The sequence below is a fragment of the Stylophora pistillata genome, chromosome 5 (assembly GCF_964205215.1).
Source record: "Stylophora pistillata chromosome 5, jaStyPist1.2, whole genome shotgun sequence".
NCBI lineage: Eukaryota > Metazoa > Cnidaria > Anthozoa > Scleractinia > Pocilloporidae > Stylophora > Stylophora pistillata.
In genome coordinates this window covers 18,774,027-18,798,697 of record NC_142523.1, presented here as the reverse complement: position 1 = coordinate 18,798,697, position 24,671 = coordinate 18,774,027, and the positions used below count along the sequence as shown (strand labels likewise).

The following is a 24,671-nucleotide window of genomic DNA, read 5'->3' as shown; positions in this document are numbered from 1 at the left end:
ATGTCAACTCAAACCTTTCAAATGAATGAAAATCATAAACAGAGAGCTGAAAGACTTAGTTTTCCATAGAATTCCACCAATCGCTAACTTGTATTTTCAATGTGTTCAATTTGAAGTAGAAAACTGGCGTCGGTTTGAGCAACTCCTATGAATAAAACAAATTTAAACCGTGTTTAACAAAATAACTTAAAAAAAAGTTAAAGTTTTGGTGTTAATGGGGTATAAGTAGACATCTGGTGTACACTTACATAATATACAACTGAATGCATGTTTATATGTAGAACCGCCTCAATAGATTATAAACTCGTAGCCCTTAAGAAATTGTTACGCTACAAATCTTTGCAATTTGAATTTTCTGTACAGTACTTTTGATCTCCAGCAATCCAGAAAGCGGTATTTTAGAAATATTTGAGATACAACTTTTAAAGAGTGCCCTCTTCCCTCGTGAAATTATGTTTTAAAAAACAGAAAGTTCGCTGTCGAATGAATTACACTTTACCTTGCTAATCTTGTTACACTCAGTGTTGTTTCAATTTCTTAGGGAATATTTCACATGTTTTAGAGTATTTTGAAAACATCTTCGATTTTTCATGTTTCTGAAACTCAGTAGTACTACACGATTACAACTGTTGTCAACCGAAGATCTTAACACTGATAACGTTCCTTGTCAAATCTTGTTTGTTTCGTTATCCTTTCTGAGAAAATCCTTTTGTCCACTAAACGTTTCTGAACAAATATTTACATCAAACGTTTATGAATAAATGTTCACCATCTTCTTATTTTAACCTATTGGAATAACTTACCAATTTCCATAATTAGATCTCTCTATATTTTTATCACAAGCTGAAGTATGAGTTCCTTCGAATCGACCAAATCAGGTTAAAAATATTTTGGTTTGAATAATTATTGGTCAGGTGAATTTTCATTTTGTTGTAATTTAATCACTAATTGCGGAAGGTGGTAATTACTTGATAATCTTTGGAAACAACTGAAAGTCTGACATATTCTTTTGTTTCAATTTCGATTCAGAATTTGATTTAAAAAAAGCGACCACCTGAGGCAATTTGAGCGCGTTTGATGGCTTGAAGGATCCCAGGGCGGAAACCAAACTCAGAACGGTTGCCGGTCAGTGTGGGGGAAAATTAGGTTAAATAGATAGAGAATGTAGTGGAGAATTTTACAAAGATGAACAAAGTTCATCAATTACGCAATATGTTTATTTCTATTTTTCTCAAGTCAAGCTAGAAGTGGAATAAATATTAAAGAAGTCCTGCGGTAAACCCGAGTGTTCTGAATGGTTCTTGCTTCGTTCGAATTTTGCCAGAAGGACTTTTTCCGTGGAAACGGTCATAAGAGTAGTTTACAAAAAACCATTTCAGAATAAAAACTAGCGATAAAAAACGTCACTTAGGACTGTCCATGTTTCTCTTTCATGTGATTACCGATTAAAGGCGATCCTTCGTGTTCCTCAACGAGCTGATAGAGGTGTCAGCACTGTACCCGACATAGTTTGCATCGCACATCGCGTTGCTGCTTAATAATAAGCGGCCTCTTTTCTTTTGGTTTGATCTCGTGTCTAATCTTCCGGCTTGTATAGAAAGAGCGAATATCAATTCCAATTTTGCGGCTTAGTTTCTCAAGTTGCCTTCGCACTGAATTGGCCGATGTCTGATCAGTTGAATGGTAACACTATTCTGACAGTAGCCTCATTTACGTTACATGCTCGTGTGGAAACTGGATCGCCAGAAACTTTCTTGCTGAAAAAAATACTGATAGTCGATTTCAGCAGTTGGACAGGGTACTGGACTGTGTAGAAATGGTACGGCATTTCCAGTGGAAGTTTTTTAAGCAATATTATAGGCAATTATATTAAAACCCATCCATTAATTTTCGCGCGATTCAGTATTAGCTACTTTACGTCACATGGTGCAAATTCACCGGACAGTTATCACGCAATAACCCCCGTTTACGTCCGTATATTTCCACATATTATTTACGGCGAAGAGAAACAAAGGCAGTGGAAAGAAAATTGAGCTTTAGTGTTTCATTTCTCCATCTTTGTACTTTACGTGGAAGAAAAACAAACTTCTGTTATTAGAGAACAAGAAAACTAAACTAACCAGAAAAGGATGCAACTTTTTGGAGCCGACATTATTGCTAGTGCAGCGTAAGAATTGACAAAATATTAAATTTCGTAATCTTTTCACAAATCCTTTTATCAGCATTGCGCTTTTTTTCTAAACAGCTCCGGCATGTGTTCATTAAATTAGACAGCGTCTATAAGAAATTAGACATGATTTAATTTTGTCTGTAGGTACCAAATCGAATGCTGAGCTTAAAGATTTTAGACTGTGCTGGAAAAAATGAAAGTCACAAAGCCATTACGGAGATACTCAATACTGTAAAGATTACAAAAAGGTTTGCATGTGCCAACGAACAACGCGAAGGGCATTTTGGAAATTTGAGTTAGCGTATGTGCATTAGTCTCCCTTGCAGCCCTTTCCGGCGTCGTCACGCAAGCGAAAACTCCCCCACAGTCGCTTGCGTGACGACGCCGGAAAGGGCTGCAAGGGAGACTTATGTGCATGGGTGGGGGAAAATTTTAGTTTTGAGCGGTTTGAAACGTGGAGGGCGGGGCCCGTTCTCCACGTTTCAAACCGCTCCGTCGCCTGTATACGAGGGAAGCCCCTACAGCATTCAGACCCATGACTGATCAGACATCGCTTGATTCGGTGCATCAAAAGAGCCAACACGATGAGCGAATAAACCCAAAGACCCAATCTGCTGTTCGCAGTTGGCATATCACACTGTAAAGGACAAAGGTTCACGCTGCCGAGATCTTCGTCATGCAGAAACTAGTGGTTATTGGGGAGTCCTGTAGACCTTTTACAGATAGTGATAAGATTTTTTACACAAACTAAATATTGACGATTTTATTTAGTGTACAAAAAAAGATAAAAAATTAGCATAATTTATTTTGTCTGGTCCACACATTTTTTCCATCCTTAAGTTAGGTGATGTGACAAAATTTGATAGAGGGACTCAAACTAAGTTAAAGCATTTGAAGGAACGCTCACACATCTCCAACTCATTTCCTCCATTGTAATGACGCGAAATGACAACAAACTCATTGTTTTTCCGAGTTAAAATTCCTACCCAGGTAAGCTATTTAGGAATTCATTTGGATATATCAACAAAGTTGAAATGGTAAATTAGCCACCGTAATGATTACAAAAGCTGACGTTTCGAGCGTTAGCCCTTCGTCGGAGGCCAACGAGGGGCTTGGACTCTAGTCACGCAAGTGCTTCTTTTCCCATCGATCAGTTGTCACGATTCTGTCACGGGATTGCCATTCGTTTTTTTTCCATTGTGCTGTAAACATATGTTTGCAGGGTTGTTTCTCAGTAATTGGTGATAATGGCGACTCAGCTGAAGGTTTGTGATTTTAAACGTTAAATAAGTGCTAGGCTGTATTCTGATTTATCACGAATAGTAGCACATTTGTTCCTAACGGAAGCCGTTTCGTTACCAAACAAGGCACCCCTGATTTTCCTTGATAATGCATGGTCGTCGAAGAAGGCGCAGTGATTCATTTAAAATTATTTTCCTGTTGTACATTAGGATAACATTGTTCAGGATGAATTACAAAATGATTTAAAAGAAGCTATATTTTCTTTTCATACTATCAGCCATCCCTGGGATATCATCAGGGGGGATATCATCAGGGGGGTCGAGAGGTTGGGGTGGTGGGGAGGGAGGAAGGTTAGAATATGAAAATTCCCCACCGGAAAAACTTAATGATGTATACCATCCCACTAGATGAAAAGGGTTTGACTTCCATTTAATAAAATTCTTAGCTCTGTTGGCTACAACAGCTAGGATAGCTGTACATTGTTGGAGGAATAGTGGCTGAAGTGATTAGGGAACAATCTATAAATCTGTGGGTGGGTGAGAGCTTCTGAGACTTACCAACCTGTTATGTTAGATATGGGTAAAGTGTGGTCCACATTTAGATCAAATCTGCTTTTTCTAGACAGAATACATACGCTATTACACATTAGACTTACTATGGAAACTCTGATTGGTCCAGAGTGTACAGTGGATAAACAATAGCATGTGACACAATGACCCAATATCTGCAGCCAATATTAGGTTATCATTTTTGGTTCAAAGTCAGCCTAGTTTCCAAAGTCCTTGTCCATGAAGTGTCCCAAACTTTTGCAAACTGACAGAGAGGTTTCTTCTTTTCCAGATTGTTTAAAATATGTATAATAAAACAATTTTTGAAATATCAAACCTCATGTCCACATTATCTGCCTTGGGCTTTGGCAAATAACTCAGACCTTAGCATTGATAATTCATGGTATCCTGTGCAACCTCATCCAATATTTGCGTATCACAGGTATAGTCATGGGTCAATCCTTGTTTTTTGGTCAATGGTAAATGAGTAGTTGGTCATTAATTTTGATGGTCCACAGAGAGGCAGTATTAGACTGACACATGAGCAATACTCCACCATTGTCAGTTGAATGTCAATCAGCTGACCATCGTCACCTATCTATGGACCATCAACCAACCATCAACTTTTAATCAGTGGACTATTTGCTGACTGTAAACTGGCTATGAAGCTCTATAGTGTTCTGGGGGAGTCTTGTGAGACCCTTATTGGAATATTCATGTGAAACTTGGAACCCTTATACCAAATGTAACATTGACAAATTAGAGGCTGTTCAGCGAAGAGCTACCAGATGGATCACTAGGTCTGATGATGATTATGGTACTAGACTATCTAAATTGAAATTGTTGCGATTATCTGATAGGAGGTTCATTAGGGATGTTACGTTTTTGTTCGATGTAATTAATGGCCATTATGACATAGATATTTCCAATAAGCTCATATTTTGTAAGGACAGAATCATGGCTTATAATTTGAGCAAAAATGATACACACACGACCTTGTCCCAAATTTTAGCAGAACTAACGACCGGTCTCAAATATAGTTTTTTTTTAACCGTATCATTGGTGAATGGAATAGCTTACCTAATCACATTAGAGAATCAGATAGTATTGAAACTTTTAGAAAGAATGTTTTAAGTTTTATTAAGGATAAGGATAATTAGGGCATCTATTTTTATATTATAGTTTTGCTATATTAAATTTTTTTAATTAGATCGAGGGGGCAATATCCCTTGTATGGTGCGTCAGCGCTTTTGGTTGTCTTCTCCACAATTTTCCCTTTTATGGCTTTTATTAACCTTAATTGTAATTAATACTAATTGTTTGTGTATTCTTGTGGAGCGAATTTGTAATAAATAAATAAATAAAAAAGAAAGGAATGGAAATACCATTGAAAATAATTTCCTATTTAGTTCATCATTTGATACCAATTGTACCTTTATTGATGGACTCAAGTATCTTTTATTAGACTAAGTATTGAGTCTGCCATGCATTAAAGTAAGTTTTGAAAACATTTGAAGTAAAATTTATGTAAACCAGGGGATATTGTTTTTACTATACTACCAGGTCAATAGTAAAGTTCTCACTGGAGACGTAACTGATCAAGCAAGCTGGATTAAAAAGGTACATGTAAGGTACAAATAAATCATTGTGTTATAATATATCTAAAGCTGTTTACCAAAGTGGTGGGTAGTCGTGAATATTTACTCGTAAATATTCCGTATACATCTACCACTAGATCTAGACCCAGGCACTGAAGTTAATGGTTGTTTTAGTATATACTTAAACATTTAGATAATGTAGCATAAAAAGATGATTTTAACTCTTTTATACCTACAACAACTACAATATTTTCCAGCACAAATCTCATGCAAGTTGCTTCGAGCTGAATAGCATAGGGTAGAAGTCATTCAGAGTGTGTCTTCATTGCCATCCACTGTATTAGTTTATACCTGTATTATGAAATGAATGTTAATGGTACTTTATTGTTATTAGAAGTGTCTGAGAAGTAGTAGTAAGTAAGTAAGTAAGTAAACTTTATTTGATAAGTAGGTTGAGATTGTTTGGCAGCCGGAGGGCTGATGTGGACCTACTATGCACAATCAAAATTTGACAAACAAAAGATATTAACAAAAGAATAAAAGCTATGTACAGGGAGAAATCAATATATACAAAAAAACTGAGATTTATATATGCAAAAAAACTGAGATTTATAAGAGCCTAATTGAAATAATAATATAATAATAGAAATTAAAATGCGTAAAAGTATTCTTTCTTACTTACTCACTTACTTACTTACTTACTTACTTACTTTACTTACTTACTTACTGGTTTTAACTAAATTTTTTCACCCAAATTATTTCGTTTCCTTTTTTTCCTTTTGTTTGTCCTCAGATTGGGGCAAGGGCACACATGAGGGCCATTGGATTCAAGGCAGGTTGAAATTTTTAAAGGCTTCAAACTTAAGTGCCATATGATTAATTTTTTCCTGGTTCAAGAACCTAAATTGTATCAGAGATTATACTTTTAAAATTAAGACCAAAAAAAAAAGCAATAAAACTAGAATTTTGTGGTTCAGGTGTTGGCTGCCCTTGATCATGAACATTTGTGTGATGATTGACTTCATAAACACGGTCAAACTTCTTGGAGTGAATTTTTTTCTAATTCTTACCCTTTTGAAATATTTCAATTTTCAGTTTACCTCTATTGTAGCTATAAATTTGTCACTCATACTCCAGAGATGGGAGTATGAATCCTAAATATATATTGTGAGTTGTATATTTTTGGTCAAAATGTTATCCAAAATGTTTTTGTAAGGGAGACAAGACAGAATAATAATAATTTCTTTAGGTACTACCTTAAGACTATATTAATTCAATGTACCTGGATACTGATAAAAGTTAAATCTCTTGATATGTGTGGACAATCTGAAGGGGTTCTAGAGAAGGGTGCTCTGCTTACTTACGTGTTTTCCAAGGGGGAGAGGGAAGGCACATATCCTTTATAATAGATAAAAAAGTTTTGGGAAAGTATCATTCATGTATTTATTGTTATGGTTGACCATAATCTACTCATGACTGCTTAATCACTTAGGATGAAGATTTTGTAAAACCCCTAATAACAGTGGCTTGTCCTTACATCAATGTAATACCATGCAACTTTCACTTCAGGTTAGTGAATAATACACAGGCTGTCCTAAATTATAGCTGCAAGAACTCCATGGCTCACTCAGACTTGATATAATAACAAGATGGGAAATAAGATGCTTAAGTTGTAAACCAATAAGAGTAAATCAATATGTAATGAACAGTAAATATATTCAAATATTCTTCTAAGACTAATGATATTTAATTGAAATGTGATCTTTAAAGGGAGCTTGCAGATCATGTGATAGAAGCTGTGGAAGAAGAAGGAGGTAAACCAAATTTGTCTTGCAAATGTGTCATTTAGGATTTTTTTTAACCCTTTAACTCCCATGATTGATCAAGACATAATTTCTCCTCACAATATCAATACAATTTAGACTGGCAAGTGATGAGAATATACTTAGAAAAAATATCATTTAGGGGATTACTAACTGATGCAATACCAAATTCTCCAACTAACATGGGAAGAGTTGTATGGTAGGCAGTAAGGAGAATTACTAATAAGATCTTAGAAATGAAAGGGTTGATTTGTGACTGTTTGGAAGAGGAAACAGAGATGACACTCAAATTATTTAACAGAGCAAATAATGGACTTGGGTCTAAGCTGGTGTTTGAGGGTGAAATGAAAACATTTACACCTGACAATTGGTTGCACACCAAGAAATAAAAACAGATGCTGCCTGTATGCATACAATTATCAGTGACACTCAACAATTGCTTTGTAAGTTGTAATCATTTTTGAGTCAGAATAGACTTGCTCAGATTGTTCTCCTGAAATAAAAAATTTCTTAAGATCATCTTCCCTATGCCTTGAATTAAGAAGTTCCCCTTCCAGGAAAAATCTATTCAATTGTCATTGTCTATTACCTCATTTCAAAATGTGTATGTGACCAACATTTCTTTAAGCAATATGATCTGTGCTCATGATCATTATGATATCAATTAATGACTTAATAAAATTCCTGCAAATCCATATTATATTGGTAGCCATAGGACTATAGTCTTTGATTTTAGTCCTTATAAACCCTTTAACTCTCAGAAGTGAAAAACATGTAACTTCTCACTATGATATCCACACATTATCCAGCAAACAGTTAATGAGAATACTCAGACTTATTAGGTAGAAGTTGTTATCCTGATCTAACACCAAATTCTTGTCATTCCTTTACAAGGAAATGTGTAGGAGCCAGAGAAAAGAATTAACAATTAGATTTAGGGAGTAATAGGGTTAAATTAGGGTCATATTCATAATCAATGAAAACCATTTCAAAACAGTTAAATAGTCATTCGTATTCTCTTTATTGTACCTTAATTGCCTTTGTTTTTATAATTTTGACCAGGAAAAGCTGTCTTATGCTGCACACCTGTCATAAGTGATGCTATGACTATGGTAAAAAATCTGCTGTGAATGGCTGATTATAGATGTATAACTGCCAAAAAAGGCGGTTTCAATGCGCACTTTAACTTTTGTTAGTACATTACAGTCGATTGCGGTTGCTTAAAAGAAAATAATTACTAGTTATTGCAAAATACAAGTATAAGGAATAGAAATGTAAACAACTGAGGAAAAGCAATCAGACAAAGAAAAACACTTACAAGCGTTGTTTTATTTTGTGGACATGAAGGATGGAGAACTAAGAGTTGATCACTGTAAAATAATTGACATTGACCTTAAGGACTCTGACACTCTAGTGCTGAATTTTACCAAAAAGCTTATACAAAATGAAATTAAACAAAGCAAAATTAAACAAAAAAATCTAACAGAATTAATACATCAACATGAGTGAAAGAATGCAAAAAACAATAAGAAAAATGCATGTGCTAAACACAAAAATGCATCTAGGAACATAAATGGGAATGCCGCACTAACAAGATGATTAAATGTGTTGGAGTAATAAGCCTTTTAAATGATTGGCCTTAATTAATCTTTTAAAAGTAGGTTGTCTACAGTGATCAGTAGAAGATGAGACTGTTATGTGGAGACAAAATCTGTTGGTGCCAGAGCTGTCTTGGAACAAATATTTTAGATTGGAGCTTGGTGTCAGAGTTTCAGAGATTAGACTTGATAGTCTATGAGTTGAGAGATCTTCTGGGTTTGAGCCCTGACATGCTCGTTTTGTTGTGTTTTTGGACAAAACCAGCTAGGAATGTCAATAGATGCCAGCAGACTGACAGGCAAATGTGACAAAAATCTGAAGGGTACACTCCCGCAAGATTTCATCCATTAGGCAATACTCCCGATAACGTTATGCTACAGAAACTAAGAGAAGCTCTAGTGTGTGGGTAGCTTGCTCAAGAGCATTCCTTTTTTACATATATGAGCACCTCAGGGTGGGGTGAGAGAAGGTCCATATACAGCTGGTGTATTTGCAAGGACCTTGTGATCAGAAAACATTGGTAATAGTTAATACTTATAGACACCTAACTGTGAGTCAAATGAATTCATTTCCCAGGGAACAAGTGGTATGAAGTATTCTTTAATATCAAGGGACTGGATTACTGATTGTATTGAAATAACCCATGCTGGATACACTGGGGTAAGAATTAAAGGAAGCTGTAAGTCTACAGATGAAACTGATAAACAAAATAGTCAGTTTCACAATGCACTTGTTGTCATACATGAGTATATGTTATATGCCTTTCTTGAGATTATTAATTACACCAACTTTCAAGGCATGCATAGGACTAAAAATGGCCTGGTGGCCCTCTCTGCAATCTCATTGTGATCACCACAACTTATTAAAAGAAGACGAGTGTTTCATCTGAAAATCCACATATTTAAATGGTTGCTGCATTGATTTTTATTTAATTTCATCTGCTTACCCTTTCTAGGATGCCATGATCTGTCTTGCTGGCTGCGACAAGACGATTCCTGGGGTAACCATGGCTTTACCCAGGCTTGATGCAGTAAGTAGGAATGGTTATGTTAAATTAACTTATGGGTGAAAGGCCTTAGACAGCTACATGTATTTCAGAAATCAGGAAAATGCACTTAAAAACATTTCATTTCCTTTGTCAACCTGCAAGTATAACTAGTTTAGACTTAAACGTGATGCTTTATCAAAAATATCTCTGATTGAGACTGGTTAAGGCTAATTAAGTCACTGTAAGATTTTTTAAAAGCTGTGAAAATGGCTTGAATTATTTTTTCAACCAACAGTGTGGTATTGTTATTTATGGAGGAACAATGCTTCCTGGATGTGGAAAGAAATATACAAATCTAAGTGCTGGGAGTCCTTTTGAGGTAAAATATAATTGCATGCATATGAGATGCACGTGGCAGACCTAGTAAGATATTGAAATTAGCCACATGTTTGTTAGCCACGTTCTCCTACTTCTCACTGTAGCTTAAAGCTCTTTTGACTGAGGTTACTACTTGGATGGGTGACCACACATAATTTCCCGTGTTGTTGCATTTCTAGTGTACTGATTGGTGCACTCAACTCCAGCTATCAGCTCCTATTTCAAGTCACCTTTTATGGAAATGCAATGCACCAACTATTGCAGAGCTCAGCATCTAATATGCAATGCGCACTCATGGAATAATTCGTAAAATAAATATTCAGTGCTGTAGCGAGTTAAATTAATTTTGTTTTTGAATGATTAGAGTATTAATCTAAATCTGTGCTTTTGTTTTTTTCTTTTCAGGCACTTGGCTCCTATAGCACAGGCTTGATGGACATTGAAGATTTGAAGGATATCGAGTGTCACGCAATACCTGGTGCTGGAACCTGTGGTACTGCATTATGTTTGTGATGGCAAATTTAATAATATTTCCATTGACTCCTTTTCCTTCTTGACGACGGGCAAGTCTTGGAGACCGCTGTTAGAGCTTTTTGTTCCTATTCTATCAAAGTGAAGCAATGAAACTTTCGTTTTAGGCCGTCTCTTCGTTTGCAGAGTAGAATAATCTTTCAAAAGTAACCGCTTCAATTTTGACAACTAGCTTCTACATTGACCTTTTTCTGAGATCATTTTTTAAGTTTCTTTTTCCTGTTTGACTTTGGTATTACCTCTTCAGTGCTATTGAGCTGTAATTTTCGACTTTGCTTTCGATTTTTTCACAACCTAAATTCGTCAGAAGCTTCCGTGTTTTGGAATTTTATTTTTTAGGCGGTATGTTCACAGCCAACACCATGTCATCTATAGTAGAAACTCTTGGCCTGTCATTACCAGGTTTGTGATGATTCAGATTGGTAACTGAACTGAGTGGAGTTCAATTTGGTCTAAATTCATACGCGTGATTTCAAAATCAAACGAGCGCCCAGTGCAATTTTGATTTGAAATCACAACTATGATTTTAGACCAAAATTACAGGACACGAAGTTCAATTACTACTTCGTTACATTTATTTTGAAATCTCAAATTCAGTCGCTCGATACAAGTTTTCTTAGTCTGTACAAATACTTTACTGATCCTGTATGTTGAGCTGATTCGTAAAAAGTTGCAAAAGTTACCTCCCATTTTCCAGCAATCTGATTGATTTCTTTAACAAGCTTGAAAATTGATTGGTTTTTGTGTCTGAGTGAAGCTCTCTCGTTGGCTGGGAAAAAGATGCGGTTTAGAGACTTAAAATGGTGCGATTTGGGAATAAATCACGCCTGTGTGAGCCAACTAGATTGCTAAGATTACAAATGATTTTAAAATGGATGTAAGAAAGTTATCATTCAAATAACAAAACAACTTGACTTGCTGAGCGAAATTACATTCCTAAACGAGTTGATTTGATCTCAGAAATTCTCATCCAGGGTAGGAGCCTTTCTTGTCACTGAACAATGTTGCACTCCAGCTGTGATTTTAGACAGAGAAAACTCAATTTTGTGTTTAACTGGAAAGGAGTTAGCAAACATCAATAAAACCGCGAAGAAGAAAAAGTAATCTTCCAAGATCAGGAGTTTTGCCACTGACTCACTTTAGACATATCTTAAGAAGAGTGTTTTTCACTCCATGTTTACTTCGGTTTGTAATTTAAACTTTACCAGTGATATAGTACAGACTAGGTATTTATTTGCATATTTCTTCCCGTCATTTTGCAGGTAGTGCTTCTGGTGTTGCCGTAGATGGTGAAAACAAGGTTAGTTTATCAAACTGTAAGTGCGACAGAAAATGTGCGTGGCTTCGGTTGTAAACCGAAGCCACGGTCTATTTAATGTATCGATCTTCCAAGCGGAATAATTGACTGGATAGTGGACTTTCTGTCCTGTCGCCGACAGCGTGTTAAACTTAGTCAGGACTGTTACTCGGAGTGGGGGGCCATCCCATCAGGGGTCCCACAGGGCACAAAACTTGGCCCCTGGTTATTTACTATTATGATAAACGACCTCATCATCCCGGGTACAGACATGTGGAAATATGTCGATGACTCCACTATTTCTGAAACAGTCATGAAGTCTGAGGTCAGCAAAGTCCAACAAGCGGTTGACGAACTCGCGACGCAAGCTTCTGCTGACAAGTTCCAATTAAATGAAACCAAGTGCAAGGAACTGCGCATAACATTCAGTCACTCTAGAAAGAACTTTGATCCAATTAAGGTTAATGATCAGGACTTAGAGTGTGTAGAGCAAGCAAAGATCTTAGGTTTGCAGATATCTTGCGATCTCACGTGGAATAATCACGTATCCGAAGTTGTAAAGAAAGTAAACAAGCGCCTGTATTTTTTGCGTCAGCTTAAGCGTGCACAGGTCAAGTCGGAGGAACTTTTGCTCTTCTATTTGACTTGTATTAGGCCTGTCACTGAATATGCATGCCCTGTTTATCATCATAGCCTCCCGCAATACCTTTCAGTAGATCTTGAGAGATGTCAAAGGCGAGCTTTACGTATTATCTATCCAGATTGTTCGTACAATGAGGCGCTTCTTTTGACTGGTCTAGTTCCCTTACACAACCGCCGCGAGTTCTTATGTGATAAGCTTTTTAATTCCATCCTGTCTAATCCCTCGCACAAGCTCTATAGCTTACTACCTCCCAAGAATGAGTGCGAAGTCAATTTAAGGAGTCAGCACTCTTTTACTACACGGCGCCTCCACACCATTCGTACTCGAAATAGTTTTATCCATCACTATGTCCATAAAGCAATGATGTAATATTGTTTTTCTCTTAATTATATATTTTTGTCTTTTTAATTAGTTCTTCTTAGCCATGTATTTTTTGTAGTATATATTTTATTGTAAATCAAACGTAATTCAGCCTGTGGCTGCAAGGTTTTTGATAATAAACTATCTATCTATCTATCTATCTAAACGTTTATAATAAACTGAATTAGTCTATTCATCTCTTTATACTGAAATAGATGCATCACTAATTCTGATCTTGTTTTTCTCTGCCGGTTAGAGCAGCTTTACGTCATTTGACCGTGATTTCCAACAGACAAATAGATGATTTTGGTTTTTTCAACTTAGTTGATCATGTAAATTGGCCACCGTAGAGAGTTTAAAAGCTGAGGTTTCGAGCGTCAGCTCTTCGCTCTGACGAAGAGCGAACGTTCTGACGTTTCTAGCGTCAGCCCTTCTCTCCGCCAACGAAAAGCTAACGCTCGAAACGTCAGCTTTGAAACTCTTTACGCTGGCCAATTTACATTGTCAACCAAGTTGATAAATCCAAAATTACCTTGTTACTCCCACCGACGCAGCACCACAGTTTCTTTAGAAACTTACCCCTCCTATAGACTAATAGATAGACAGACCCAGAGGCGCAGAACTTACTCTCTTACTGTCTTCTGTTTCCTCAGGTTATAGCAGCAAAGAAGAGGGAAGTTAAAGAGGCGGTGAAAGCGTTGTTTTCGATGATGAAATCAGGAAAAACTGCAAAAAATATTTTGAGTAGGAAGGTGATCTTTGTCATTGTGCTTTGTCCATCTCCCGACCCTTTGATAACGACGAAGTAGTGCTTTGTTTTATCAGAGTGACCATCTCTTTCCGATTTAATTTTGAGCACTAAATCTCTTTATGGCACTAAGATCAATTCTGGCTAATTCTTAAGATCAATTCTGGCTATGTTAGGTCTTACAAATACTGGGTAGTACTTCTACTTCACTTTTAAGGAGTTTTGAATTCTTGGTTTGCTAAAAGGGTAATTCGCCTGATACAGCTGCCTCTTGAGATATATGAAATAAGCTAAGGCACTTTCGGATAACAATGGCCAGTTACCCAGGCAAAAATTGTTGTGCTTATCTTTCGGATTTTGTAGCTTGAATCAGTTAAAATCAGAGGAAAACATTACCAATACACCTAAAATAGGTTTAGGGACTGGTACAAAATCGTGATCATTTATTTGACATCATCGTGAAATCGCTGACAGTTAATACGCTTAATACCCTCGCGCCTTAGTCAATGATTAAAGCACAGCAAAAATGTTTTGAAAACGTACTTCATTGTGAGATAGGCCTTGATGTTTTTCCAAAGCGTATGGTCTCGTTTAATCTGTTTCGTTTTGATTCTCATTTGTTTCAGGCTTTCGAAAATGCTGTAACAGTCATGTACGCATTAGGTGGATCAACTAATGCAGTTCTTCATTTGCTAGCTCTCGCCCATGAGTAAGTTTTCTTTCCTTTATTACAAAGGTGTTTTTTAATGGCTTGGAGGAATGGGACATATCATTCATTACACCTTGATGCCAATGTCGCCTCATGGACAATGCTAGCGCCATGTCCACAGGAGATGCCTTAAATTTTTCTTTTGAGTTCAAAGTCTTCCTATTTAAACTACTTTTCACATGGGAAATTCGGCTTGCAGCAACAAATCAAGTCTTTTGTGTCGCAAAACTTGCTTGTTTAGTGGGACTATGTGCAAAAGACTGATACGTTAAGCGGGCTCCAAAAAATAAGATTTCACAGAGTAGTAATAGCTGAGTTCTAGTTCTTTCAACGACTTCGTAGGACTGCAGCTTCTTACTCATTCAAAGTGGGATTTGATGACATCTTCTATGATCGGAGGACAAGTGAAGTAAAGGGTGTTTGTCACTGATTTGTATCAAAAGTGAAATGGTAAGGCGAAAAGTGGTGACGGTGGTGCCTCAAGAGTTGGAAAACTGAACTTATTCTTAATGTAGGCGTGTTTAAGATTGATTTCAAGGAGACACATTGCTTCAGCAGTGCTGAGTTTTGTCGACAAGGCTAACCCACAGATGTACTTTTCCGTGAATTACACCTCTCTAACTCGCAAGTTGCAAACATTTGCTGAAGACTGTTTAAGTTTGTTTTTCTCTCTAACATTCAGATCTGAAGTAGAATTTTGCATTGAAGATTTCAATACGATTGGAGGAAAGGTTCCACTGATAGCAAATGTTAAACCACATGGCAAGGTAGGTATAGTCCACCTCCACCTTTCGGCTAAAATGTTTGGTACCTACAGCCGAAAAACCAAAAAGTACACATTAGCCAAAAAAAACATTGGATTTTTGTTTGAGATTTAATTGATTTGTATTTTTTCGTTGTCATTGTTTTAACTAGTATCAAATGGCTGATTTGGACAAGATTGGAGGTCTACCGGTAAGTAAAGATTTGGAATTTTGTTAAGCAGTGTTTCTTCACCAAATACAGTAAATTATTGTGTTTAGAAAAAACCAGGAAAGATTTATTACTCGACGTTTCGGGGTCATCATCGGGGTCGAGTAATAAATCTTTCCTGGTTTTTTCTATGCCTTTGCTTTAGCAAATCCCTGCTGATCAAATTATTGTGTTTCGTGAAGAAATTCAGTTGATTGAGCTACAGAATACCGAATCAAGTTTCGCGCCCTTCCTGTCCTTTGAATACCAAAGAGAACGAAGCCTTTATCTGGTTATCTTGACCAAACAAGCTTCGTCAATTAAAGAATTATCATATAGCCATCGGTAGAACACGGGCTACACCAAAATTAGCGATAACTCAGCTGTCGTCAATTGCTTGACCTGTGTGCCATCGTGTGCCATCGCTCATAGTTCAGTAGTCAATGACAGGCTAACACTCAGATATTTCATACGTTGTTGGGATGAATACAACGTTTTTTCATTAAAGAGCTCAGCTATGCTTGTAGCTTCCTATCTTTATGTGCCTACCTGTGTTCAGTACAAACGAAATCTCTCTACTGAAAATTAAACTTAAAAAGAGAAAACTGGAGAGAGAAGAAAACAACCGAAAAGCTCCTCTCGCAGACATGGTACTGGGCACAATCTTCGATAAGATACCCTAAATTTATCCATGATCTATGAATGACAATAAATTATTATGATAATTATGTTATTTTCCTTTCCATTTTCCTGTTATCATTTTAGGGCATGCGTAGTACTGTGTGTGTGTACCAAGCAAAACAAATTGTTGCCGAAGATTAAACCTTACACTGCTAGTTTACGGTGCATTCCCTTATGAAACTATTTTAAAAAATTGAAGCGTATTTGCCATGACAGATCTGTTACTTAAGGGAAAAACCCGGCGATCGTCACAGTAAGAGATAATCCAAACCATCTTTGCTGCAGATAGTATTGAAGGAATTACTGAATAATGGTTTTCTGCATGGAGATCAAATCACAGTTAGTGGGAAAACAATGGCTGAGAATCTTGCTGATGTACCACAACTTTCTGAAATAGGACAACAGGTACATGGCGCTGTTATGTTTATTTCGCAAATCGAAGATCCAGCTCTTGTAAGCTGACTATGCATCAGTGGATTTATAAGTTGTTTAATTTAAAAAGAATATTATTTGCTTCATACAACAACATTTTCTACTTAGCACGTATAATGCCCTGGTAAGATTTATTATTGAAATGCAATTGAAATGCTTACCACAATGTTTAATTTCCACTACGTGCGTAGAACCTTCCTCGCCTGTGTCAGGCGGAAGGCTGAGGCAAATAATGGATCTGCGGTATACTGGCAAATCACGAGATCATTGATATTTTGCGATATCCGAGTTTGATAGGTGTTTTTCAAACTCAAATAGCAAGTCTCACTCACGGAAGCGATCTGCCTTTTTCGACGTAATGCACAGAATACAATTTGCTGAAAACATAACTGGACGGTACTACGCATGAACAAACCATTAACTTTAGTATTGTGCAAGACACGTGGTGGACTTTTGATCGTTGAAGACGAAGAGAAAAGTGCATTAAATGTTGCTGAGAAAAATTTGCTTTTTGAACGCACTTCAGTGACGAATTCAACATCTGGCTCAGCCAGCCACGGTGTCTATGCCTTTTCAAATTGATCTTAACTTGTCTATTTGTTAATATTGCGGGTTGGTTTGTTGACTCGTCAATTAGTTTATTCGCTGTTTAGCTTCCATTCTATATCTCTCAATAGTGTTTCTACTACAGGAACAACTGTTTTGTTGTTGTTGTTGATTTGATTTTCTCGTTTTCTTTTTTTTTTGTTTTGTTTACTTTTATATAAGCCTACATCTTCCTATTCGTTCATATCTTGTAGGAGATAGTATTTCCAATTTCATCTCCAGTGGCAGCGGCTGGCAGACACATCTTGATTCTAAAGGTGATGTAACCAATACTGACTTTGGTTTCTCCTCATATGATTGTTTAAAGAGACACAATTTACTACTAGTTCGTTAGTTTACCGAGCTACGAACCGCCGCCTGGACAAAATTCCGTATAAATTCAAGCTCCTCCCCAGGACGCTTGCTCGGCCAGGGACCTCTCTCTCGAAAAGTCCTAGTAACTGTCCCAAAGCTATATTAAGAAATCGGAAGTCATCAAATCCATAGTAGTGCAGGTCTGAGCACAAAAACGAGCCCATTCTGCTTCCCCTTCTGGTCTTTCGATTGTTCGTTTACTGACGAAGGTTCAACAAAGCAATATGGATACTAAGTGTTCATTTCCACTTTATAGTCATAGGTATGTTTCTACTTTATAGTCATAGATATGTTTTGAGAAGACACATGCAAGTGATGGCGACTTGCCTGCACAACCACTGTATCTATAGCAATTTATGAAATGAAAAAGAGAAAAATTTGAAATTTATCAGGATTATGATCTATTTTGCAGGGGAATCTAGCCCCTGAGAGCGCTGTACTCAAATTAAGTGGAAAGGATATAGCAGGAGTATTTCGTGGTCCGGTGAGTGATGCAGAGATCATGGTATACGGAGGCGTTGTAACCAGACATATTTCTGTTTTGCCAGACAGCTGGCGACCTCCCCTTTTCTAGCGTATCATCCAAATCGCTGGAAAACTAGAAGCAAAACACTTACATGTTTTTGTGGTTGCTTTTGCTCTTTTTTACTTTTGGATGGCTTGTATTTATTGGTGAAAGCAGCACGACATGTAAAATGGATTCCAATCCCTCACATATATCTAATTACTGAATGGCCTTTGTGGTGACGGCTGTAGTACTCCGAGTCTGGAGACATTTCCCTTTCGCTCTCTTTCTTGATTTCATCGATTACATTCATCTATTATTTTTTTTCTTTCTTTGTAAACAGGCAGTAGTGTTTGATGGAGAGGAGCAAGCATTTCAAAGTGTTATGAAGGGAAAAGTAAGTCCAATGTCAGTGACTGCATCCAACAGATCTGTAAAGGAGCTCTTTATTGAGTATCGTAAAACCAGAACCAAACTAATCACAGATCAGATTAAAGGTTGGCATCGCAATTATATAAGGTTTGCTTATAATATGTCGAGGGAGTTGTGCAATCTTGTATTACTTTCGACATTCACCAAGCAATAAAAAGAAACCTCGAGGCTTGCTAACTCACCTGGTAATTTTGTCCGTCCATTATTGTCGTTATTGTTTCTGTTTGCTGCTGCTGTTGTTTGCTTAAACTCGCGATGATTGCTAGCAGTTGAGAAGAAGCGACAACGGTTCGATGAAGTTAGTATATGAAAATAATCTTACAAATTAATTTAAAAGATTTAATGAACTTCCCAATTTCTTTGATAGATCAAAGCTGGCGATGTACTCGTCATTCGATATGAAGGTCCACGAGGCAGGTAGGTGGTCCGCACAGGATCTACTACACTGTATTAGCAGACTTCAATCTTCAATGTGAGCAAATTTCAGATTGGCATATGTTGATTCCAAAATCAATTTATTTCAACACAACGATTTATGTTTCGTAAAATTCACGATAGACTATAAATTACAATCTTTCGACTCCGGTTGATGACTTCAACAATAGAACTCTTTCCGGCGTCACGTGGTGCACTTTTCCCTTTTCGGCGTGAAATCTTGTATAACTTGAAAACATGAACCTGTTAGCAAGGTAACTTGCAAGAAACTTTTAGATATTTTATTTTATGTTTAGTCCTGGGATGCCAGAAATGCTGGTCCCCAGCGGCGCCCTGGTTGGTGCAGGACTGGGAAAGAAAGTAGCATTAGTAACAGACGGACGCTTCAGCGGTGCTTCCCATGGTATCATGATTGGCCACGTGTCACCTGAAGCTCAGGTCGGAGGACCGATAGGGTTAATAGAGGATGGTGATATCATAGTTATAGACCAGGAAAATGCAACCTTGCATGTGGTATGTGGTAGAGTGTTTTTCTGCTCTCTGTGTTTCGAGCAGTGTTTTCAACTGAGTTTAGTTTAATCCAGGTCTGCTTTGGTTTTGCTTTCTTTCGCTCTGGGATTGGTCCAGAAAACTTGCGCCATTTTCTCAATTAATCAAATCCAAAACGAAAACCAATTGCGACTTGCTCACTCCATATCCCGCGCTTCAGACGGTTTACCTGGTTTAATTTGAGATTGTAAGGATCACCAGTGATTTCAAACTAGATGTAAAATAGACTGTAAGCAGAGGGTAAACATAGATGTTAGTCGCAAGAAGGGTTCACCTCTGGGACTCAGCGTTTTTCTTTGTCTCAAGCTCGTGACCAAAATGCATCGTTTCATTATTTGACCAGTGAATTGAAATTTTATTGTCGGTTTCTTACTCTTGATACACAAGGTTAGAGCACACTTTTCTCAAAAATTTTACAAATTTGCTTCTCAGGAACTCACACGTGAAGTGCTACGCGAGCGAAAGGCAAGATGGCAACCACCACCCAGAAAGCTCACGGGATTACTTCAGAAGTACTCTAAAGTAGTTTCCAGTGCCCACGCGGGAGCTGTTACTCACTAGTCAAGAAGAAATGTTGTAGAGCCATTTTTTATTAATTACTTCAATTTTAATTTAACGGAAGAAAGCTATGATGACGTTTTAAACTTGTCAAGAAGTAAGAAAATAGTAAACGAGCAAACAGACAAACAATGCTTGGAAATTAAATTAAGTTAAAACTTCTCTAGCGCGAGAATCATAGGAAGATGCTCTCTCGCGCGCTTTACAATCTTTCAATCAGCTACGGTGGCCCAGAAGGCTCAACGCAAACAAAAAATATACTGCAGCAAATAAAAAATATACTGCAGCAAATAAAGATATACTGCAGCAAATAAAAAAAATCAAAACGCAAAGAAAAAAAGTACCGCAGCAAGTAAAAAATGCAACGCAAACAAAAAAAAGAAAACGCAAACAAAAAAAATTGGAACGCAACGCCAAGGAAGACTGGGTAATAGTTCTTAGTTTCCCGCCAAAACAGCATGAACTGGAACTCGTCTTTGGTTATGGACGAAAGCGATCTGCGTGGGATTATAGAAGATTACTTTCATCAAGGGTATGAAATTAAAGTTATTATCGAACTTTTAAAGGAGCAGCATGGTACTGTCATAAGTTCGCTGCGAAACATGGTTTCGGAAAGGCGAACAAGCAAAGGATGGAACGAGTGTTGGCGGGAAACTAAGATCTATTACCCAGTCTTCCTTGGCGTTGCGTTCCAATTTTTTTGTTTGCGTTTTCTTTTTTTTTTGTTTGCGTTGCATATTTTATTTGCTGCAGTATTTTTTGTTTGCGTTGCATTTTTCATTTGCTACGGTACTTTTTTACTTTGCGTTTTGATTTTTTTATTTGCTGCAGTATATTTTTTAGTTACTGCAGTATATTTTTTATTTGCTGCAGTATATTTTTTATTTGCTGCAGTATACTTTTTGTTTGCGTTGAGCCTTCTGGGCCACCGTAATCAGCAATGATAGTACAATCGCGCTTTACGATCAGCAATAATATCATCATAATAATTAAAATTGAAATATAACTCATAAAGCTAGGTGAACTCAGAGTTCGTTTGAACTATTCGATTAAAGTTCGTAAGCCTTTTGGAATGGGTGAGTTTTAAGAAGTCTTTTGAAAGACTTTACATTATCTGCACAGCGGACTGCATCAGGTAATTTATTCCATAGCGCTGGTGCAGCCGCGGTAAAACTACGATCACCAAGTGTGCGTAGAGTTTTTGTTGTGAGTGGTTGCAGTAAAAGGTTACTAGATGATCTTAGATTATGCCTAAATACAGCTTTTGAAATAGTAATTTCGCTGAGGTATCCGAGTGCGGATAAGTGATAAGTAGCAGGTGGAGTCTCCTTAAGGTTGGTGAGATGCGATCAAAACGACTTATCTTACAAATAAGCCTGGCAGCAGTGTTTTTAACACGCTGGAGCTTCAATGTAATGACAGCTAGACCGTAAAGAATACTATTGCAATAGTCTAAACGGGAGGTAACGCAGGCATTGACCCTACATACCGCGAGTCAATGTTAACTTTCGACAACTGTTGCCTTGTTCCTGTGACAACGAATTCCGTTTTGTCATTAGTAAGCTTCAGTCGATGCGATGAAATCCATTATCTGATATCAGTAACACACGCCTGCATGTGTGGAAAGTAATGGTTGCAAATGTATCGGTGAACAGTAAATATCTAATACTCTTGGTAGGAACATAGTTTCTCATTCACAGTTTGCCTAGTAACGATTATTACGCATGCTATGGCAATCGTATTTGTTCAACTCTTTAAAAGCCTTTCTCCAAGGATCATTGAATTAAATTTCTTTGGAGGAGTCTTGAGAATTGTCGAACCTTCCCTCGAGTATATTGTACGTGCTAACAGAAGACGTATTCAGCACGAGATTTTCTATGCAGGATCCAAGCAGTGCGCTGGGAGTTTGTTATCATGCACCAATTTAGACGGCCCAGCCTGCCACTACGAGTCTCCTATGGCTCATTGTTAGCTGGCTCAATGTCAAAGTACTATTCCGAAGGTCGTAGCTTCGAGATCTATTGAGACCACTTCAAGTTTTCAAGTTTTTTTTTATTTAAGTTTGCCTGTGCTTTTAACCGAATGACATCTTCCCTCACTTAAATCAAAAGCTTAAAATCTACCATCTTCATTTAAATGGTCATTGCGCATAATGATAATGATGATAATAATAATAATAATAATAATTTTTGATGATAATATCAAACTTTATTAACACTCAAAGCAAGTAACTATTTGCAAGTTAAAATTAACTACAACCTAATAGTAGTTCCGATTTCAATTAAAATCCTATTTACAATCTAATCCTTTTCATCATCATCATCAATATTATTATTGTCGATGCTAAAATAAAAATGCGTCTTTATCATTCAAGAGATAAAATTACACTAGCCCTAAAATATAATGATAATGATTTAATAAATTCACAAAAAGGTAGAAACAAAAAAATAATTATATATAAAACTTGGCAAAATTCACAAAACTAAGTTGGACAGGCGCGCTAGTGTTGTCGAGGGAGAAGTCCAAGTCGATGATATCGAGGGTTCTTCTGATGGTTCGTGATCCTCTCAGGCATAGCAAAGCTAAACGAATGAGCGCAAATGACACCTTGGCTCTAGTCCATGACATGGTGCTTGCATAGCTCTCTCCCTCTTTATCTGATACTAACTCAGCTAAACGTTTATGGTATATTTTACATTCTGTGCCCATTCCACCTGTTGTACTAAATATTAAAGGCGTAAAAGTTCCTTGTTCGACCTCCATGACCCTGTTGGCATACTGACGTTTCTTCTCACTCTCATACTGCCTGTAAACTTGCTCGGGAGTCTTTTCACGGTAGGATTCTGCATTTGGGCGGCATACCAGAACATCAAAGAATGCAGATCTCTGTCGCTCCCAGAAACCTCGGGCGTGTCTGTCGAGACGGGCGTCGGGGGTTCTGTTCGCACCCCTATTCAAGCTCTCCCCAGTCATCTGCTGAAGAATCGACTCCACTTCGACATCACTAGATACTATTCGTAGCAGGTCAGCTTCTAGATCTCGAAGCTTTTTGTGACGTTGAATCACAAAACCACCCCTCCTGCAGATCATCGCATGGTCAACATCAAAGAAATCTCCGCATACGCAGGTCTTTGGTAGATCGGAGATTTCCCAGCCATATCTAATCTTGATGGCGTCTCTAAATTCTCGCTTGCTTAGATTGTAACCCAGATCTTTCATGGGTATAACAGTCAGCCAGCTCGAAGCGCCCTTTTCCGATGCTAGCCCTACCGCTCTCATAGATCTTGATGTTAGGCTGTTCTTGACCAACTCTTGTGTCTCTTTTAGGAGCTCAATTTTTTTAGCTTCATGTAATTTTGCAGAGCGCGTGTCTGCCGCATCCGGAGGTAGATGGTCTTGAGTCACAATGCGTGTCACCAGGGCTTTTGTGACAGTGACTGATGCCTCGTATTCTATAGATGACAATTGTGTCGGTTTTGCGAGGCCCAGTCCCCCCATGCGTACTGGGAGTGCAAGAAGCCTGCAATCATCTGTAGTAACTGGATAGTCTGTAATGGCGGGAATCAATATTTCAGTTAGCGAACGCTCAGGTGGCTTCAGTAAGTCGGTGATATCGGGGAGTGTCCGTAAAAAGTAGGTCCAGCGGTGACGTAGACCAAACATAAAGGCGGCGTAGCTAATAATAGCAGTTTCCCACTGAATAAGGATACCCAAACTAAACTAAAGCATAAGCATCACAAGTCGACATTCCTATCCTTGCAGTTTACAGAAAGCTTGTCAACATGGACCTAGGCAAAAGGCTTAGCTTGACACGAGCCACCATGGCCCTAATTAAGCGACCAAGCTCTCCAGTAGTTTTCAATAACTTAGTGGTGGAACTTCCGAGGTATCAATTGGAAGGTCGTGGGTTTGACTCCTATTGAAAAACGTTTGTAGTTTTTTTATTATCTTAAGCATGGGGTGTATGCCTGTCCCACATTCGATGTTTTTATTAAAACAGGACGCCGGAGGTTTGTTAGACCTACCTTAACGATTTATATATGTATGATGCACGATTTATATATGTATGATGCACGATTTATATGTGTATGATGCACGATTTAGCCCACCACGAGTCTTCCACAGCTTAGCTTCAGAGCATCTGAAGTAGTATGCGGAAGGTCGTAGGTTCGACTACTATCGAGAGCACTTTTCAATGTTTTTTTTTTATTATTATTTCTCCGAGTATTCCTTTATCATTTACTGAGAACATCATCTTTCGCTTAAGCCTCGAAGTTAACATTTACCATTTTCATTCACATCATCATTGCGCAAAAAGGTCCCATTCGACATATTCAAGCAGTAAGGTGGAAGTTTGTCACCACAGAACTACTTTAACGGCCTAGTCTGTGACAAGTCTTCTATAGTTCAGTGGTGTAGCACCTAAAGTACTTATCGATTTCGCGATAGAGGTAATTTTGAAAACCACGACAAGTGATTCGAAATAATTATAGTGCATTGAATCAAGTGTGGTAGTCCTGTGGTCCGCTAACCA

The 24,671-nt window shown here is 37.6% G+C and overlaps 2 protein-coding genes across 4 annotated transcripts; one reads left to right on the top strand and one right to left on the bottom strand.

Annotated features, from left to right (window-relative positions):
* Positions 1–3,296: 3,296 nt before the first annotated feature.
* Positions 3,297–21,938, top strand: LOC111340217 (uncharacterized). Of its 3 annotated transcripts, none has more exons than XM_088760247.1 (23): positions 3,297–3,435; positions 5,524–5,580; positions 6,352–6,390; positions 7,051–7,127; positions 7,329–7,372; positions 8,444–8,493; positions 9,557–9,640; positions 9,936–10,010; positions 10,264–10,347; positions 10,752–10,839; positions 11,217–11,279; positions 12,140–12,177; positions 13,831–13,929; positions 14,552–14,634; positions 15,317–15,401; positions 15,550–15,588; positions 16,552–16,671; positions 17,499–17,561; positions 18,071–18,142; positions 18,507–18,560; positions 18,963–19,012; positions 19,327–19,543; positions 20,012–21,938. In XM_088760247.1, the coding sequence occupies exons 1-23, from the start codon at positions 3,418–3,420 to the stop codon at positions 20,138–20,140; spliced, it is 1,728 nt and encodes a 575-aa protein (XP_088616373.1). In that variant the 5' UTR covers positions 3,297–3,417; the 3' UTR covers positions 20,141–21,938. The 3 variants fall into 3 exon arrangements, with proteins under 3 accessions (XP_088616373.1, XP_088616374.1, XP_022802755.2); XM_088760248.1 differs by lacking the exon at positions 3,297–3,435 and adding an exon at positions 3,505–3,579; XM_022947020.2 differs by lacking the exon at positions 3,297–3,435 and having other exon boundaries at positions 5,571–5,591.
* Positions 21,939–22,588: 650 nt separating this feature from the next.
* Positions 22,589–23,362, bottom strand: LOC148730663 (uncharacterized). The gene has a single exon (XM_088760724.1). The coding sequence runs from the start codon at positions 23,354–23,356 to the stop codon at positions 22,589–22,591; it is 768 nt and encodes a 255-aa protein (XP_088616850.1). The 5' UTR covers positions 23,357–23,362.
* Between the last annotated feature and the right edge of the window lie 1,309 nt (positions 23,363–24,671).